This window comes from Mercenaria mercenaria, chromosome 7, assembly GCF_021730395.1.
Source record: "Mercenaria mercenaria strain notata chromosome 7, MADL_Memer_1, whole genome shotgun sequence".
Lineage (NCBI taxonomy): Eukaryota > Metazoa > Mollusca > Bivalvia > Venerida > Veneridae > Mercenaria > Mercenaria mercenaria.
This window is the reverse complement of record NC_069367.1, coordinates 48,244,436-48,265,627: the sequence shown is the minus strand read 5'-3', so window position 1 is coordinate 48,265,627 and position 21,192 is coordinate 48,244,436. Positions and strand designations below refer to the sequence as shown.

General features: G+C 35.8%; 2 protein-coding genes across 2 annotated transcripts; both read left to right on the top strand.

Moving 5' to 3' along the window:
- Positions 1 to 15,162: 15,162 nt before the first annotated feature.
- LOC128558268 (uncharacterized) lies at positions 15,163 to 17,004 on the top strand. Its single transcript, XM_053547167.1, has one exon. It carries the CDS (start codon positions 15,163 to 15,165, stop codon positions 17,002 to 17,004), a length of 1,842 nt encoding a protein of 613 aa, XP_053403142.1.
- A 29-nt stretch (positions 17,005 to 17,033) lies between these two features.
- LOC128558267 (uncharacterized) lies at positions 17,034 to 18,794 on the top strand. The gene has a single exon (XM_053547166.1). The coding sequence runs from the start codon at positions 17,034 to 17,036 to the stop codon at positions 18,792 to 18,794; it is 1,761 nt and encodes a 586-aa protein (XP_053403141.1).
- The last annotated feature ends 2,398 nt before the right edge of the window (positions 18,795 to 21,192 follow it).

Below are 21,192 nucleotides of genomic sequence, written 5' to 3'. Positions count from 1 at the left end.
GAATGTCTGTTGGTAATTGGTTCCAGTCTGTTATAGTTGATGGAAGGAAGGAGTTAGCAAAAAATTGAGTATTACATTGAATATTTCTGGTGTTGATGTCATTTCTAAGATTGTATGCAGAGGCCTGTCCAACAGTGTGAGGAACTAGTGTAGAGAGATACTCTAGAGATGGAAGTATATACATTTTATAGAATGGAATGAGTTTGTGTTTTTGTCTTCTTTGTTTTAAGAGGCTCGAATCCAGTGTCTGTGTAGAGATTTTCAAATGAGACTAGCTTGGTTGCTCCGGTGATAATTCGACAGGCTTCTAATTGAATTTTCTCAAGCTATGTCTCTTGTTGTTGGGTAATATTGCTCCACACTACGTCCAAACACTCCAGAAGTGGTCTTATGAATGACTGAGTATAGATAAATAGTTTAAAGTGCTTATCAATCGGGGATCTCATGACGTTGATTCGTTGCAGGTCTTCTCTTTGATGTTTTCTATATGTTCATGCCAGCTTTCGTCTTCGAAATGGAATTCCAAGATGCTTGTGGGAATCAAGGTCGTTTATTTGTAAACCATTCATAGAGAGAGGAGGAAGGATAGGTTTGATAAGTTTACGTGATATGAGAAAAGTCTCTGTTTTTGTTGGATTGAAATCGACCAACCAATCATTCGCCCAACTGGTGATTTTCGGAAGATCAGAATGAAGAGTATCAGCAGCTGTAGTTGGATTATCAACAATGATGTACAGGCTTGTGTCGTCAGCAAACATTTTGATAGTAGAATTTATGTCCTGAACATTGTCGTTGATAAATATAATGAAAAGAAGATGACCAAGAATAGAACCTCGAGGGACACCAGGTGTGTCGGAAGAGCCACTAGGAAGAACCACTTTCTGACTTCTATTTGATATATAGTCTCGAAACCATTCCAAGAGACTTCCCGAAATTCATGCAGACTTTATGGAGAAGACCTCTATGCTATACACGATCAAAAGCGTTGGAGATCTCGCAAAAGACTTCACGTCTAGAGCTTGACAAAATGTATTGTATATAGATACTAATTGGTTTGTTGTTGAATCATTTGGTATATAGTAGTATATAGACTGAAAGAACTGGGACACAGTGTGTCGGAAGAGCCACAATGAAAACCCTTCTGACTTCTATTTGATATATAGTCTCGAAACCATTCCAAGAGACTTCCCGACATTGGTCTGTAATTTTAAACTATTTTAGGGCCATTATTTTTGAAAAACAGCGCTGACATGTGCTAGTTTCAATTGTGACGGTACTCTGCCGTTGCTTAGTGATTTATTGAAAAGTTTGCAAAGTTGCTGTGATAGTTGGTGCGATAGCTCTTTTAGAATTCCAATATTTACATTGTCCGGTCCAGAAGCTTTTCCAATCGATAATGAATTGAGTGTAGTGGTTATTTCATCTTCTGTTATTGTGATTGATCTGAGTTGCGGATGATTTGATGCGTTATGTATGTGGGGCAGTGTTTTGTTGGTGTCATTTAAGATAGATTGTGATTGGAAGAAGTTGTTTAATATGTTAGCCTTTTCTGTGTCAGAGTGGATAAGATTACCATTGTGGTTCAGAGTTTGTATGTTTGTATTTGGCGTTGTTGGTGCAATGATTGTTTTAGGATTTTCCAGTAGATTGATGCTTTAAGGTTTTCATTTTTCAACTGATCTGACAGTTTTGGTGAGAGATGTGATTTTGCGTTTCTGAGTAGCTGGGTTGTTTTATTACGTAGTTGTTTGTACTTGTGCCAATGTTGCACATTTTGCGTTTGTTTTGCTTTACCATATGCTCGTTTTCTTTTTCTGATGTATTTGCGTGTGTTGTTGTGCATCCATGGGGGATCTGTTTGTCTTATTGTGGCTATTTTGTTGGGTATATGTTTTTCTTAAATAGATAGTATTTGTTCAGTGAGACTGTGTGCATGTGAATCAACGTCATGGTGTTCAAAGGAGTCCAAGTCTGTAGATGCAGCCTCTTGTCTCAGGCTGTCATAGTCACCCTGGTCAAATTTCCATACCATTTGCTTATTACGTCGAGATTTAGATTTAGAGTAGTTCAAACAACATGATTTAGGACAGTGGAATCTGACATGTTGATCAAGGAAGGGATCACCAACTCCAGATGTGTAAACACTATATGAAGAAGAGACAAGAAAAATATCGATGAGAGGTTAAAGTATTCAGTGCAATGATTAGGTTCAGGATTTACTTGTGTCATATTGTATTGTGTCGCCATGTCACTGATTATTTTGTGTGTATGGAGTTTTTTCATGTCTAGATTGAAGTCCCCTGCAATGACGATATTGTTTATTTTTGTGTCAAAGGCAAGACCGATTGAGTTTTCTATACTAGACAAGACAAGAGGAGAAGAATTTGGAGGACGATAGGAAGTTCCATAACGGAAGTCGAATTTTTACCCAAATGCACTCAAATCCGTCGGGTTCAAGATCATGTCTTCTCACAGCAGGAATATAGGTTTTCACGTAGACAAGAACACCGCTGTGGTTATCTCCTGGTCTGTCTTTTCTAAACGGAGGGGCATAGTTGTCTAAGCAAACAGAGTCAGATTTAGTGTTGTGACCGAGCCATGTTTCATTGAAAGAAATGACGTCAAAATGATTGAGTTCCACTTGTAAGATGTCCTGTTTGTTAATTAAGCTTTGAACATAATAGTGTACAAAAGATAGAGAGTGACTAAAGTTTTCCATATTATCAGAAACAAAACAGGAAGTTGATGTCGAGATTTGGGAATCAGGTCCAGGATTCTCGTGAATATCTCCGGCTCTAAGTAGAACCAATGCCATCCACGTTAATAGTTCAAAGCTTGTGAAATAGCATAAAACCTTTGTTTTCATTTGACAGATAGCAAAATGTCCAATCCTCACCCGATAGGTATCAAAATCAGTTGACATAGGTAATTCCATGATTGAAAATTTAGTTTGGCGGTGATACCAAGAACCAGAGCCTAAAGTGATCACTACATGAGATAGAGATAGAAAAGTAAAAGAGAGGATAGTAGATGTGGTAGAGGATTGAGGTATATGCGAACATAGTGTGTTTGTATGTTTTTTGGTCATATCACACGACCAGAACTAAAGCTTTTATATTTCAAGTGTAATAAAAATTTATTCATACAGTTGTGTATAATAATGTTTATCTTATGGCTATTTCTTTTTGTTGGGTTAAACGTCGCATCGACACGATTATAGGTCATATAGCGACTTTCCAGGATTGATGGTGGAGGAAGACCCCAGGTGCCCCTCCGTGCATTATTTCATCACGAGCGGGCACTTTGGTAGAACCACCGACCTTCCGTAAGCCAGCTGGATGGCTTCCTCACATTAATAATTCAAAGCCCCGAGTGACGCTCGAACCCACATCGGTGAGGGGCAAGTGATTTGAAGTCAGCGACCTCAACCACTCGGCCAAGGAGGCCCCTTCTTATGGCTATATTTTGTACCCAATGACCGTAATGTTGCTTATATATGACAGGTAATTTTAGGTGATAGTAGTCGGGTTGATCGAGTGTGTATATTCATTGACGCATAAAGTGACAGGCCAGTTGAGGTAAAGCGATCCGATTGGTCAGTAAAGTAAAGATACTGTGTCTATTTCATTGATGTAAGCGTTTGGAATAATTTGTGGATTTTTACACATAATTGTGAATGAAGATTTCGATGGGATGTTTACTATTTTATTTTACTAGTTGTTCACGTGTTTGTAGTAAAGGTGTATTTCAAAGAATACTGTTCTTCTTAAATAACATTTTTAACTGTTAATTCATAGTGTAGTTACTAATTTGGTGCATGGAAATTCATGTTTTAATTCGAAAAGTGCCGTAGCTGGTTGTTTTTTTGTTAAATGTAGAACAAGTGTTTGTGTTAAGTTTCGAAATTATAGACATACAGTGTTTTGGTTTCTATTGTACTTGTGACGACTTTGACAGTGATGTAATCGATATATTTTTCATTTTGTTTACAAGAGGAATTTTCTTATTGTGGATTTCTATGCTTAAAAGAGTACTTGGAGAAAGAGAAATTCTTTGAAGATGTACAATGGGATGAGATTAAAAGTAAGTGCACATAATTTATTCTATACAGTATTTGGAAGATTACTTAAGAGTATAAGGTAAATAATGTGTAGTATTTTCTTTACAATTTCAAGAGCTTTAGGGATGGAGTTTGACTGATACATATACACAAATGTAGTTTAAACTATGGTACTGTTTGGTTCTTGAGAGAATTTGTTATAAATAATTAGGTATTCACTGTAATAAGCAGTTGACAAATTTTAATTTATCAAATTGCAAGGATAGGCACTATTACCATTGCCCTAAAAATGATACCGAGTATATGCTACTGTATGTTTGCAGTACTTTAAATCAATTTAGAAAGTTGTATATAAGATGTGTTGGTAGTATATAAAAGAAGCAGTTTTAAATAAGCTCTCTATTTAGCTCCACATGCTGACTAATGTATTTTTTTAGAGTTTAGTGTACACAAAATGCTATATTCAACATACAAACTGTAACAAAATTACAAGAAATCATAATATTTACATAAAAATGCATGTTTTTACAAACTTTTTAAATTTAGTACATTTTATTAAATATATTCTTAATCACAGTTTCTTATAACTGAAAGCATAAAAGATTGTTTTGAGCTAATGTTGCAAAACCTTTTCTAATTTGCTGGCTGTACACATGTATTTTCAATGGAACATTGGTAAAAATGTGACACAGGTGATGAAAAGTAACAGGATGATTTTGACCATGGTAGGTTTGGATGTTGATGCAACAGATTTAGAATACCATAGGATTTAATTAGAAGGTTGATATGATTTTCCCAGTGGCAGGTATTTCACACAAAAGGGTGTTTAAATTTAGTATAAATATACTTAATTAAGTTAATTAGACTATGCTCAGTGTGAAGCTGAAGTGTCGAAATAGAATATCAATGCAGTGTAGATTAATTACAAATCGCACCATTACACTAGGTCAATTACAAATTATATACACTAATGTAATACAGATACAAATCAGAGTTTCATTGCAGTGTAGACCAATTACATATTGCACCAATACAGATAGGAACATGTAGGTCAATTACAAATTACATACAATTCAGTAATAACAGATACAAAACAGAGTAGCCAGGCAGCGTAGATCAACTACAAATTGCATCAATACAGATAGGAACATGTAGGACAATTACAAATTACATTCACTGCAGTAATATCAGTGTAGTGTAAATCAATTGCAAATTGCATCAATACAGATAGGAACATGTAGGTCAATTACAAATTATATACACTGCAGTAATAACAGATACAAAACGAAGTAGCAATGCAGTGTAGATCAATTACAAATTGCATCACTGCAGGTTGGAAAATGTAGGTCAATTACAAATTACACACACTGTAGTAATAACAGATATAAAACAAAGTAGCAATGAAGTGTAGATCAATCACAAATTGCATCAGTACACATAGGAGCATGTAGGCCAATTACAAAATATATACACAGTACTAATAGCAATGTAGTACAGATCAATTATAAAATGCATCAATACAGATAGGAACATGAAGGTCAATTACTGATTATATACACTGCGGTAATGACAGATACAAAATAGAATAGCAATGCAGTGTAGATCAATTACAAATTGCATCACTACAGATAGGAAAATGTAGGTAAATTACAAATTACATACACTGCAGTAATAGCAGTGTAGTGCAAATCAGTTACAAAATACAACACTACATATAGCAACATGTAGGTCAATTACAAAATACATACACTGCAGTAATACAGATACAAACATGTGTGTAGTTAATTTTACACTTGATATATGAAGGTCAATTACATAATACATAATTTGACAGATAAGACTTGAAAATACACGTGTTTAAAATACCTGTAATTGCATCTTTAAATTCAAGTTTCATTTGAATATGTATATTCATTTATTTATTAGCACATATTTTTGAGGTGCATGTATTTTAGTATGTAGGTCCATTACATAATACATATATTCACAGATAGACATGTACATACATGTGTCTGTAATACCTGTAATTGCAACCTTCAATGCAAGTTTCATTGAAATGTGTATATTCATTGATTTACTAACACAAATATATATATTTGAGGTGCATGTACTTTAGTAGTGTAAATATATGTCAGTATCTAACATACCTGAAATTGTAATTGTCATTTTAGTGCATACATGTATTGTTTTCAAGTATTAAGCATTTACCAATAAGCGTGTGCAAGCAATATTTCAATATGTTTTACCTTATTGGTGTAATTTTCATTTAAGATCCATTTAATTGTTACGTTGTTTGTCGTTTTCGTTCAGAAACATGCTAATTTTAATAATATTTAGACAATTGTAGTGCTAAACTGCGAGAAAAGACATTTACTAGATCCTAAAACGGACCAAGATAGAGCCACCTGGTCGAAAATTCGACCAGAATTTCAAAAACATAAATTTAAGAGTTGTCATCCATTTGTGTCCATTTTACATCATAAAGAATAGATTAATCGCATTTCCATTGATTTTCGAGGAGTTTGACAAAAACCATGTATTGCCCCTTATAGGCTGAACACCACTAAATCCAGCTGTTCTTTATTTCATATAAAATCGACATACTTCATTACGGGTTTTCGACATTTTCTAGCATATCAGATTTTCAGAGACTTATATTCCCATAAAGAACTAGATCGCTACTTTAGAAAAAAAAAAAAGAAAAGGGGGAGTGTGGGGGGAGGAACTAACTTTTATATAAGAAAACTACAGTTCGCTAAATACAACCCGCTTTATTTACTACTTTTCGCTTCTTTTAATTTCTCTTTTCGAGGCATTAAATTCTTAAGCCGCCATTTTTACCTAGCATGCGATAGGAACATGCCGATTTCAACAGAAGGCAAATGATTCATACTGAAACGCGGAAGGGTAAAAGTAAGCACGTTGCTGTTGAGAAAAGGCACTAAGAAAGGAAAATAATATAAGCGCTATTTATATTTGGACTACTTGTGACTAGACTAGCGGAGGCTTGCATTCTATTTGGTAGTGATCAGCCTAAAAAACGACAGATAAAGGATAAAGGTTGGTAATTTCACAGATTTTTTTCCGAGATCTCCTGTCGTTGGGTATAATAATATTGTTCTGCCACCTATGATATTGTTGTGGGTTAGCGTCATCGACATGATAACATGACAAAACACTCTGTGTATTTGTCGTTGTCTTTATGCCGTGTTGTTGTGTCACGGCAACTCAACATAGCAGAAGTCAATCACAAAACGAACCACATATTGTAATTTTCGGAAACAGTAAATGAATAGAGGATATTTGTTTGCTTCCAAGTAAGATCGAAATACCTTTCACCTAGTAATCACTAAATGCTATAGTCGTGTTTGAAAGTGCGAAGTGTACTACCGTGTCAAATAAGGTTGCTTTTTTCTGTAAGAATATCAAATATATTTCATTCTAATATTTCAATAATTCACTTAAGTTAAAATATCAGAAATGGTTTAAATCTAATAGAAGCAATGTCAGTCTGTCAGTCCGTAACTTTAAGCACCCATGATGTGTCTTCAGTCCCATGACATGACAATAGAATACATGCAAACTTTTGTAGCCTAAGGTTATTGCTAAATTTCACGTTTGATGTAGACACCACCTTTTGAAAACTAAGATATGAATTAATAATTTATTATGTAATAGGCTTGGATCTTCAATAGTAAAATAATATGGTGTTTGCTTTAAGCCCAACGGAAGTTTTACATTCTATTAAATGTATACTTTTTAAAGGCAGCAGTCTTAACATGTATAATTATCTATATACTAATTGCCTGTACATATTGAAAGAAGTGGACCATGATCACCTTACCTTTACAGTTTATTTGATAGAGGGTCACGCAAGAAAAATATATGTGAAATTATTTTGAAATAGGGACAATTTTTTTGACAGGAAGATTTTAGTTTCCACTAAAATGATACGGGATGGTAATGTCGTGTATTTCAGGCCTTGTATAGGGGTTTGGTAGGGAATGATTAATTATAATAATAATAATTATAATGATAACAGCAAGAGGGCCAAAATGGCCCTAGGTAGCTCACCTGAGAAACACACCATAACAGTGTAAACATGTTTGACCTAGTGGCTCATGGAAACAAATATTCTGGCCAGTTTTGATTAAGATTGGACAAAAAATGTGGTCTCTTGAGTTTAAACAAGTTTATTCTTAGATGCAACCTAGTGACCTACTTTTTGACCCCAGATGACCCATATTCAAAATTGACCTAGATTTCATCAAGGCAGGCAATCATTCTGACTGAATTTCATGAAGACAAACTGAAAAATACAGTCTATCGCATACACAAGGTTTTTCTTTGATTTGACCTAGTGGCCTAGTTTTTTACCCCTGATAACCCATATTCAAACTTGACCTAGATTTCATCAAAGCAATCATTCTGACTAAATTTCATGAAGATCCATTGAAAAATACAGTCTCTATCGCATACACAATGTTTTCCTTTGATTTGACCTAGTGACCAACATTTTGAACCCGGATGACCCATATTCAAACTCGACCTAGATTTCATCAAGGCAATCATTATGACTGAATTTTATGAAGACAAACTGAAAAATATAGTCTATCGCATTCACAAGGTTATTCTTTGATTTGACGTAGTGACCTAGTTTTTGACTCCAGATAACCCACATTCAAACTTGACCTAGATTTCATCAAGGCAATCATTCTGACTAAAATTCAAGAAGATCAATTGAAAATTACAGTCTCTATCGCATACACAATGTGTTTTGTTTCGATTTGACCTAGTGACCAACTTTTTGAACCCAGGTGACCCATATTCAAACTCGACCTAGATTTCATCTAGGCAATCATTCTGACTGAATTTCATAAAAACAAACTGAAAAATATAGTCTATCGCATACACAAGGTTTTTCTTTGATTTGACCTAGTGACCTAGTTTTCAATGGAAAAATACAACTTCTATCGCATACACAAGGTTTTTCTTAGATTTGACCTAGTGACCTAGATTTTTTTCACCCCAGATGACCTATATCTCTTGATGGGATGTCGTGCGATTGAAATAACATGTCTTGCGCTCAAAATGTAATATCATACTGTCGAGATAGATGTTGCTCACTCGATATAAGATGTTGTCCCCTCGAGATAAGACATAGGATGCCATACGATCGAAGTAAAATGTCTTGCGCTCGAGGTAAAATGTCATGCTCTTGAGATAAGAAGTCGTGCACTCGAGTTAAGATATCGTGTGCTGGAGATGTAGAACGCACGAGATAATTTTTCTATTAAACGGGAAAGTTATGATGGTCTAGATCGATCACTTAAGTTTCACAACTAGAAGTCTTGCATCAACCTAAAATATTTTACAACATAGTAATTTGACGCTATAATGCGACATATGATGGTTAATGTTACATGGCTTAGAAAAAGGACTCCATACGATTCGGTGGTTTAAACCTAAATGATTTTAGTACTCTGCTGAATACCGCCTTTAAATATAAATCAATAACGTATGTATGGCACGACATCATTGAAAAGCAAGTATACAGTTCAGAGGCCGTATTCATAAAGCATCTTAAGTGTAAGACTTGACTTAAGCTGAAGATTTTACTTAAGTTTGTGGTGATTTCAGCTTAATATAATCTGAAAAGTAGATCCCTCGGAAGCACCGAGAACAATGCAAACAGTGAAAATTGCAGACTCGGTTTGATTGAGTCTGTTCATGAGCAGTAATGGAAAATGCAACACTGCCCACGTCCCCTAGCACCGGCGTAAGCAGTACTCAATCTTCAAATCTAAATGAGTTGAAATCAATGATCCCGAAGGACCAGAAATATAACAACACTGAGATGAAGTCGGGGCGACTTTTTACGGCCGCCACACAGCACTTAACACCCGCTGTTTTGAAGTAAATATAATCTGAAAAGTAGATCCCTCGGAAGCACCGAGAACAATGCAAACAGTGAAAATTGCAGACTCGGTTTGATTGAGTCTGTTCATGACCAGTAATGTAAAGTCGGAGTAAAAAACTTAAGTCCTATTCACAAAACAGCTTAAACTTTAGATACGTAAGAAATGACTTAAGTCAGAAAACAAAATGGCGTCATGAGTACGATTAAAGTGTTGTTTTTCAGATAAAAGCACTTTAAACATAATTGTGCATGTTGTATCTCTCTGAAATTAATGTTGTATTTTTAGTATTTTCGTCCACAATAAAAGCCAAGAATTACTTATTAAGTTGTTTTATGAATAACAAATATACTTAAGTAAAATAAATTTCTTACCTAAGTAATACTTAAGTAACTAATCAATTTTTTATTCTTATACTTAAGATGCTTTATGAATACGGCCCCAGAACAGTATGTTACTTATACGCCATTTCCATATTCCACACAATGCATACTCATGCATGCATGCACGCACTCACTTTTTTATCTCAATAATTAAACATTATATATTTAGCGGTGTTTGCGGTATTTAACGTCAACCTTGCGACATTTAACGGTAGTTGCGACATTAAGCGGTGTTGCGAGATTTAACGGCGCCACACTTACATTGATATATCTACGTTGCTTACTTCAAGCATAAAATTTAAGGTATTAGATCACTAATAGTAATGTTTACAAAATGGCCTTTGCTTGGTATATTCTGAAAGGTAACCATGTTTTGCACTATTTTGCATTTTTTAAACAACTTTTACAGTGCCGTATTTTTATAAATTTTGTATAACTTATGGTATATCCTCAAGCTCAAGTAGAGACAAATTTCAGAGTGATAGCCACTATCCAAAAGGTTTGCAGAGAACTCATTTTACCATTATTTTTTATAAAAGAAACATCAAACTATTGGTAAACAATTATAAAACACAAAATAAAATGTCAATATCATTTTTCCTATGGTGCCTCAAGTAAACGGATTTAATGAGACAGAATTCATACTTCAACATTGAAAAATAAGGTCGAATGATGTGTTTCTGTTTTGCAATTTGCTTACTCAATTTAAAAATAACCTTAGGGCAGGCGTAAAACCTACCTAAATTGCTTCCACAATATATAATCTAAGAGTGAAAGCAAAATACAGAACTTTAAACGCGTGTAACTCAATACTTTTAAGGATGTGTAACTCTACCCCTTCTGTTTAAGTAGTAAATTCACTTTGAACACCATTTCCATTTGTGTACAAGAAGTCAATAATAAATTGAAAGAAGTAAAAACTTACCAGAAAAAAGGAAAATAAAGAAAACCTACTCTCCCCCTAAGAATTGCAGTAAAAGTAGGTTTATGGTAGGAATTGAATACTCTTCAAAAAGGAGGTTCTCTCTTAGTGATCTAATACCTTAATGCTGAAATGTTTTACCATTTATATCTTTAAAATAATGTATTGTTTTTGTTCTTATTCTGCATGAAAATTCAATTTTAACTTGGTATCACAAGCCTAAATTAAACATACAAGGTCATCATCATTACATCAATATTACAGTCACGATAAATCATGTGTAAATCAAATTACATAACTGCTCTATTATTCTCTGTGGGTTAATAAGTAAATAATAACCAAAATGAATACAAACATACAATACCTGCGCAAGTGCACGGGTATCATTCCATACCTGCACACGTGCACAGGTATCATACCATACATGAGCACGTGCAAACAATGTTAGATGAGTTAAAACTGTAATTTTTATTTAATGCAATGTCATTGTCCGTAAGTATTGACCTGACACTCATGTATATTCCATATATTTTCCGTAAATTAATTTTCGGTGCCTGAAGCTAAATAGCGATATAAAGATTGCGTATATATATATTTACCGCATGACTCCTTTCTTTTGACTTGGTTAGTATTGAGCGTATCAACCTGAAAAGCGCACGAACTAAGGAAAACAACAACAACAAAAAAAAAAACAACAAGAAAGCAATCGAACAGATGTTAAGTTAAGCTCTATTTTCTTGAGAAAACTGTAGAAAGTACATAATATTTGTACTAGTTATCACTGCTTGTAAATTTAAATGATAAAATATACTATCAAATACTATATTAGCTAAATTATTAAGTGAAGTTAAGCAAAACAACAGCTGTCCGTATGACAGCGCGCTCCACTATTCGGCAATTTGACAGAAAAATGAATATATGTCTCAATGAGAGACCTCTACTTTAAAATGAAGATACACCAAGGGGCATAATTCTGCCAAGAACCAAAATCAGAGTTATTGGGATTTTTATCACACATGCAAAGTTTGCTGAAGAACTTTAACATTAAAAATAACCTAAGTACAAACCCAGCGCCATTGTTTGTATACTGGACAATGATTATGTAATTTAAAAGTTATAGTTAGCAATATTAACAAAGATATGACAGAAAAACAAAGGTTGTCGAAAAACTTTAACCAAAAAGGTTCACGCCGACGCCGACGCCGGGGCGAGTAGACTCGCCCCCCCCCCCCCACCCATAATCTCCGAATAGTGGAGCTAAAAGCGAAGCCCAGTCTCTGTTGCGATGGAAACGCGGTACACATTCAATGTTAACAAAAGAAATGTGTTCTGCTTTGAAGATACTCCCAGCCTTATTTTTCCAGCAAACGGTAACTCACAGGAAAGGTAAACTATATATTTTTTGTGCCCCCTACTCCAATGAGTGGGCACATAGATTTGGTCTTGTTTGTGCGTCCGTCCCTCCAAAGTTCGTGACGCGCCTAGTTCAAAATGTATTTTATATAAATTGATGAAACCTTGCATGAGACTTTATCATGATATGAACTTGTGCACCTCATATTTTTTGTCTGACTCCGTCTCCTATTTTTAGAGTTATGGCCCCTGAAATAATGCACATTTTCACCTTTGGACGCGCCTAGCTCAAAAAGTATTTGATATAGATTCATGAAACATTGCATACGTATTAATCATGATATGAACTTGCGAATCTCCTATTTTTCCTTTGGGTCCGCCCCCTATTTTCAGAGTCATGGCCCCTGAAATAGTCAGAATGCATATTCACCTTGTGACACGCCTAGCTCAAAACGTATTTGATATAGATTGATGAAACCTTGTGTGATTCTTAATCATGATATGAACTTGCACGCCTTCTATTTTTCGTTTTGGTCCATTCCCTTTTTTCAGAGTTATGCCCCTGAAATAGTCAAAATGCACATTTTCACCTTATGACGCACCTAGCTCAAAAAGTATGATAAAAAAGTTGGTGAAAAAATATAAAATTAGCATTTTTTCTTGCTCGTTAAAGTCGGATAGATATTTTATCTTTTGTTCTAGGTGAAAAGATATAAAATATGCATTTGTTTTCTCTAGCTACACACTCGCAATAAAACCAAATTTGTATGAGCTCCTATAACCCTCTTTACCATTTCTATGTTGGCCTTCTGTGTTAACAGCTCTTGATTTTGTCACAAAACCGTCATACCAAATAAAGTACATCAGAATGCCCAAAATGGTTCCATTGTTTACAAAATGTTCAGGGGAGGGTCCTGCCCACGGACACCAGGAGTTGCGCCGCCAACATCAAATCCTTTATCTGCACCTGGGGTCATATGACAAGACTGATTCTACACTTGATTGCTGCATGCCAATTGCAATTTGTTATCTGAAAGTAGTACTCATTTACCTTCACCAATAATTTCAGGAGTTTTCTTTATTTTGCGCTGTATTTGTTACCTGAAAATATCTAAATAGACCAAAATAACCTGCATATTTTACCAATGGCACAGTGGTGTAGTGATAAGTTCTCCGACTTAAACGCAAGAAACATAAATGTAGTTTCTAATATTTGTTGTATCTGACGCTATTTATTTGACGTCTGTTTGGCGTCTTCAGCCACGTGATAATTTGCGGCGTTCATTGACGTCAACGTTATAGTTGTTTATACTTCCGCCCAGACTTTGAAACGTTAACTGAACTGAACGTTAACTGTGGACATAAATTATTCTGATGAGACTTGATGAGTAAGAGACCAAATTCGGTAACTAAATACTGTTAATTTATTCAAAGCGTAATTACTGAACTCGAAGTTATGATATCGAATTTGTTAAATAGCATAAAATGAATATATAGACTTTAAATTTAATTTTCTGAATGATTGGATCGTGCAAGCTTTGTTGATGTGAAGTATGTTCAAAAGTACATCAGTTGTTTATATGAGTATATGTATAATTGGTGAGCGTTGTAAGAATGTTGTTTGTATGTTTGTATATGCAGAGAATCGCTATAACTAGAGAAATAAATGAGTAAAGGCGCATCTCTCGTTTAGTCACTGAGTTGATCCAAGTCCCAGAACAATTCTCGAATAGTCGAATAATCGAATGCTCGAATCCAGCGGTTGATGTAGATCCACTGAAGAAACAGTGACGATACCATTGGATACAAGATGACAGACTCTGAAAATAAAACCTTTCAAGGACTTAAGCGGTCAAGGTCAGCACAATGTGCGCAACTGACGAAACTGTATAAGGAGTTGGAGCAATACATGATTTCTCATGATAATGATGATCTTGTTGAAAACTTGTATGTGAAACTGTGCGACAAATTCAACGCTTTCAAGAACATACATTTAGAGTGCCTAGACTTATGTGACGAACCCGCCGATTGTGAAAATCTAGAACAATCCTATGAGTGTTATCATAATAATTTCACAGAGTTTCAGGATAGATATGAACAATGGAAGTCATCGAACCAGTATAATGAAAATGACGAAATTTGTAGCAATGCGTCATCAACGTGTAAAACGAAACTTGCGAGTTCCAAAGCTAAACGTTTGATTGCTGAGCAAAAGTTAAATTCTCTTAGAAAAAACACGAGCTTGAACTGGCGCGCAGAGAAATAGAAATTAAACAGCAAGAACTTGAATATCAGTGTGAATTAGAGCAAGCGCGTATTGAAGAATCGGTCTGGCACGAGGCATTGGAGGAAGAAATTGGTTAGCACGTGCAAGATTCGTCATATGTGAAGCAGACGACAGTAAATGATTTCACTTCCGGTCATGAACAGTCTGATAAGAACACAAGAAGTGCACACGACGACTGTGTAATTATAAAAACACCTAACAACACTCATTTGGTAACGGAGCAACGTAAGAATGGATCAATGAATCAGAACGCGCATCCATCTGAGAATGTAGTCACGAGCGTTTTGAGAAATACAGACACTAACGTTTTGAGAAATACAGACACTAACGTTTTGAGAAATACAGACACTAGCATAGAATCAGCTTTTCAGTTGCTGGCAAATACGTTACAAGAAGGATTCAACTTACCAAAGCCGGAGCTCCTGAGATTCAGCGGTTCAACATTGGAATATTGCAAATTTGTGAATAACTTTGAAACAAACATTGACTGTAAAGTTCGTGACGACAGGTTACGACTTAGTTACTTGATACAATACTGTGACGGAGAGGCAAAGAGTGCAATAGAAGACTGTGTATTACTGAGTCCAAGTGAAGGTTATAAACGAGCAAGAGACATTTTGTACTCACGGTACGGTAGGCCACATAACATTGCTAGAACTTATGTAGATAAAATTGTTAATGGTCATTCCTTAAAGGCGTCTGACACTAATGGTCTTTCAGATTTAGCACTTGAGATGAGAAAATGTGAAATTACTTTGTCTCAGTTAGGATTTAAGTCAGACATAGATAACACAGACAACTTACGTCTCATTGTTAGACGTTTGCCTATGCACGTCCGCGGTAAATGGGTAGATATTGCACACTCAATTACTGAGTCTGGTAGGGAACCGGGCTTTTCAGATCTAGTGAAATTTGTAGAAGAAAAGGCTCGAATCGCCACTTCCCTATATGGCCTTGACCTTGCAAATGAGAAGAGTCATGGTAAGATTGTTGAAGATCGAACCTTTAAGTCAAAGCCAAGTCCTGCACCTCGTAGAAATAATGCTGTCAGTTTTGCTACGAATAGTGCAGTAAACAATTCTATGTATAAGCCGTCACGTAAGTGCTATTGTTGTTCAGGTAGTTGTAAAGATTTAGCTTCATGTACGAAATTTACAGCCATGAATTTAAATGACAGGGAACAGTTTGTAAAAAAGAACAGACTTTGTTTCAATTGTTTAAAGGGCAAACATTTTTCTAACGTTTGTAGAAAACCTACTGGGTGCAATGTAACAGAATGTAAATCTAGACACCACTTTCTTTTACATAGTTGGGTAGATAGTAAATCTGATCACACAGATCAACAATTTGTCGTAAATTGCGCAACTAAAAGCGGATCTTATGTGAAGAACTGTTTAGGTATAATACCTGTACTTGTTAGAGGTAAAAGTTTTACGTACTGCAAGACTTATGCTCTGCTTGACGAGGGAGCTGACCAAACATTATGTGATGAACGCTTGTTGAAAACGCTGAACCTACCCTCCAAACCTGTGACGTTCAAGATGTCTACAGCAAGCTCTTCCGGTATTATCGTCGAAGGACAGGAAGTTGAGCTGCACGTGCAACCGGCGTCAGGTGGTAACGACGTTACGTTGAGAAAAGTTTGGTCAGTGAAATCTCTTCCAGTATCAACTAGATCTGCTGTGAGAAAAACTGACATCAGAGATCTACCATATTTATCTAAGATAGAAATCCCTGAAATCGACTCTAGCTCTGTGATGCTTCTTATTGGAACAGATGCACCACAGGCACATATACTCTTAGAAGTGCGTTCAGGCCGCCATGATCAACCCTACGCCATTAAAACTCAACTAGGCTGGGCAGTGCGTGGACCTGTAACAGACGCTACAACACAGAAAACAGCTAATGTAAATTTTCAGCAGTCAGCTGATGTATTGTTACAACAACAACTTGAGAAAATGTGGACTACGGACTTTGATGACAGAGTGGAAGTAGAAAGAAATTCAATGTCACTAGAAGACAAGAAAGCTTTAAACACTATGAACTCTTGTTGCGATATGAAAATGGACATTACAAACTGAAATTACCATGGCGTGACGAGAAAGCAGTAATGCCTAACAACTTGACTCTTGCGCATGCGCGACTCGAAAATTTGAAGAGGAAGTTAGCACGAGATCAGTGGAGACACGTAGATACGGCTTCCAATCCAGCAGACGTCGCTTCTAGAGGAATGCATGCCAGTGATTTTAAGACAATGAAATTTTGGATGCATGGACCTGAATTCCTTCAAAAAGATGAAAGCCATTGGCCAAGCCACCTAACTAAACCTGAATTAGACGACGACGACACTGAGCTGAAAAAAGAGGTTGTCGTCAACACAACTAGTGCAGTTGAATCCATTCAAAGTATTGTAGATAGATTCTCCAGTTGGACGAAGCTGAGAAGGGCCGTTGCTTGGTTACTAAGATATAAGGCATACTGCAGACGTAAACACTTAAACCACACCTTGGGGCTGAGTGAAGGTGATTTAAGCACTAATGAACTCAACATGGCGGAACATACCATATTAGCGTTGGTTCAACGTACGTCGTTTACCGATGAGAGAATATGTCTACAAAATGGGAATTCTGTAAGAAAAGACAGTTGTTTAGCATCTTTGAACCCGATTATACACAATGACCTGATCAGAGTACAAGGACGCTTACAATGCGAATATCCAAGCAAATATCCAGTCGTACTACCTAGCAAACACCATGTAACAAAACTAATAATAAAACATATCCACGAACATAATGGTCATGTTGGAAAAGAGCATGTACTTTCTATGTCACGTGAGAAATATTGGATTCTACACGGACCTAACGCAGTGAAGAGTATTTTGAGATGTTGCATCCCATGCAGACGACAAAATGCACAGTTAATGACCCAACAGATTGCGCCCTTGCTTGACGAGCAGACGACACCGGATATGCCACCATTTTCCCATATTGGAATCGATTATTTCGGACCAATTATTGTGAAGACAGCTCGTGCACGAGAAAAGCGTTATGGTTGTATTTTCACGTGCCTAACATCGCGTGCGGTACATTTTGAAATTGCTCACAGTCTATCTGCTGATTCCTTCATATCTGCCTTTCAACGCTTTCAAAGTCGACGTGGACGCCCACGGAAAGTCTTCAGTGATAATGGAACCAATCTTGTTGGAGGTGAAACTGAACTACGAAAATCATTGCAACTATGGAACCAGTCAAAACTCAGTGGATTTTTTGCTCAGAACGACATTGAATGGCATTTCAACCCTCCGAACGCAAGCCATATGGGAGGAGCATGGAAACGTTTAATTCGTTCTGCTAGAGTTATATTGAAATCTCTCGTCCGAGAACAACTACTTAACGACGAGCAGCTGCTTACATTAATGGCTGAAACAGAGAAAATACTAAATGACAGACCTTTGACACCCGTTAGCAGTGATCCCAGAGACCCACCAGCATTAACGCCGAGTATGCTACTGCTAATGAAATCAAACCAGTGCTTACCTGTTGGTATATTTAAGAAGCAAGATATATACGCAAAACGGTGGTGGAGACAAGTGCAGTATCTCGCAGATGTCTTTTGGAAACGATGGTTGAGAGAATACTTACCACTACTTCAGAAACGTCAGAAATGGCAACGTAAAACTGTAAACCTGAAGAAAGATGATGTAGTTCTTGTTGCCGTTGACAACGTTCCCAGAGGACAGTGGCCACTAGCCCGAGTGGTTGACGTGAATCTTGGTAGAGATGGCCTAGTTAGAAGCTGTGTGATCAGAACTAAATCAGGTCAATTAATTAGGCCAGTTACTAAACTGTGTCTTCTTGAGGCTTCAATGTAAATTTGATCCTAACTTTTTTCGAAGCTAAATAATAATTATAACACACAAGTAAGAGCCAAGTTTTGTTGTACAAATTGTTATAAATGCACTACTTAGGAATTGTCTTTATGAAGCGTAGATAATTGTTTTTTGGTTAGATTTCGTGCACCTTGCATAGATTAACTAATTACGTGAAATATGTCATCAACTTAAGAATTATTGATTATTGATAAAGCAAGGAAGTGTAATTTTTTGGAAAGTTTATTTGTTATGAAATGTATGTAATTTCATAGTGGGGACTGTTAGAAACATAAATGTAGTTTCTAATATTTGTTGTATCTGACGCTATTTATTTGACGTCTGTTTGGCGTCTTCAGCTTTTTTTTTTTTTGGGCACCGAAAATTTATTTACGGAAGCATATGGAATATTCTTAAGTGCCAGGTCAATAGTTTCGGATAATATTTAAAAAATTCTTAATAGATAAAATAATTAGTTAGGTAAATATTCAATTAGGGGAAAACCCAGTCACCGGTCAAGAGTCAGTTGAGGTGGAGATCCCCTGATGATAGTCATAACAATTAATTCTGGCATCACCTTTAAATTAGACTTAATTGTTTTGCTATATATGTACAGGCTTATTACCAGGTGTATAATTTTGCTGAGTAGGAAAATACCCACACACATTCAAAATGTATATGTATGTAATGTCTGAAATATCCAAACTTATTCCTCAATTAATTAACTGCAGTTCCAAAAGTCAGTGACATAGGTAAAATGTTGTATATAGGTACTTATTATTTAGCTTCAACACTGTCATGAATAATTGAGCCGTAACTTAAGGTAGTCCTGTACATTCGATAACCCGAAAGTGATGGCGTAACTTTGTTCATCTGGAAAATGCAGATTAAAGCCTGGATTTGGCGTACGGAAATGAAAATCATTTCATGAATTAATCACAACCTGTGAGTAAATTTATTACAATTACACTGTTGATATATTTCTAAAGTCAAAATATATAAAAACATATGACGTTGAATAATTCAAAATAATGTCTTTAAATTAGCGCGAAATGTCCGGTTCATTTCAATCATGGTCAGATATCTTAACAAGAGCTGTCACAGGAGACAGCGTGCTTGACTATTTCGATGCTGGATAGTGAAACTCGGCACATCTGAGGAAACTGGAGCTGTCACTGGAGTGTTTATTAACTCCAATGATCAATGAAGATATTGCACAGTTGCCTGAGTCTGTGTCAAAAATATTAAGTAATAAAAGAGGTACAGATAAAGTGTATCAAAACACTATATAAGTATAGCCTAAGCAAAAAAGGGGGCATAATTAATAAAATATTGGTGCAAGAGTTATGCATCTTGTGTCATATGATGTGGGTGATAATGTGGAACAAGTACTTCAAGTTTGAAACAAATGCATTTCATAACAAATAATAGAGATAGTGAAAATGCATCAAAATCAACCTTTAATTCTAAGTAAAAGGGGGCATAATTCATGAAAAATTGGTGCCAGAATTATGCACCTTGTGTTAAATGGTGTGGGTGATGATGTTGAACAACTATTTTAAGTTTGAACCAAATCCATTCTGTAATAACAGTGATAGAGTGAAAGTGCATCAAAACTTTAACCTTAAATTCTAAGTAAAAAGAGGGAATAATTCATGAAAAATTGGTGCCAGAGTTATGCACCTTGTGTCAACTGATGTGGGTGATGATGTTGAACAACTATTTTAAGTCTGAATCAAATCCATTCAGTAATAAAAGTGATAGAGCGAAAGTGCATCAAAACTTTAACCTGAAATTCTAAGTAAAAAGGGGGAATGATTCATGAAAACTTGGTGCCAGAGTTATGCACCTTGTGTCATATGGCATCGGTGATGATGCTGAAAAACTGTTTTAGTTTGAATCAAATCCATTCAGTAAAACAGAGATAGAGTGAAAGTGCATCAAAACTTTAACCTTAAATTCTAAGTAAAAAGGGGGAATAATTCATGAAAAATTTGTGCCAGAGTTATGCATCTTGTGTCATATGATGTGGGTGATGATGTTGAACAATTATTTTAAGTTTGAATCAAATCCATTCAGTAATAACAGAGATAGAGTGAAAGTGCATCAAAACTTTAACCTTAAAAACTAAGTGGAAAGGAGAGATAAATCATGAAATATTGGTGCCAGAGTTATGGCCAGATGATGTGGGTGATTATGAGGAATAACTATTTCAAGTTTGAATCAAATCCATTGAGTAATTACAGAGATAAGTAAAAACTGTTGAAAAAATGCGAAAATATAAAAAAACTTTAACCAAGGCGGGGACGCGGAAAGACGCTGACGCAGACGCCGGGTCGAGTATGATAGCTCTCCTTATACTTCGTATAGTCGAGCTAAAAATAAGCACATGGACCTATAC

Bases quoted from the DNA above. Each gene is read 5' to 3' on its own strand.
- LOC128558268 (XM_053547167.1), top strand. From the start codon at position 15,163: ATGAATCAGAACGCGCATCCATCTGAGAATGTAGTCACGAGCGTTTTG.
- LOC128558267 (XM_053547166.1), top strand. From the start codon at position 17,034: ATGCCTAACAACTTGACTCTTGCGCATGCGCGACTCGAAAATTTGAAG.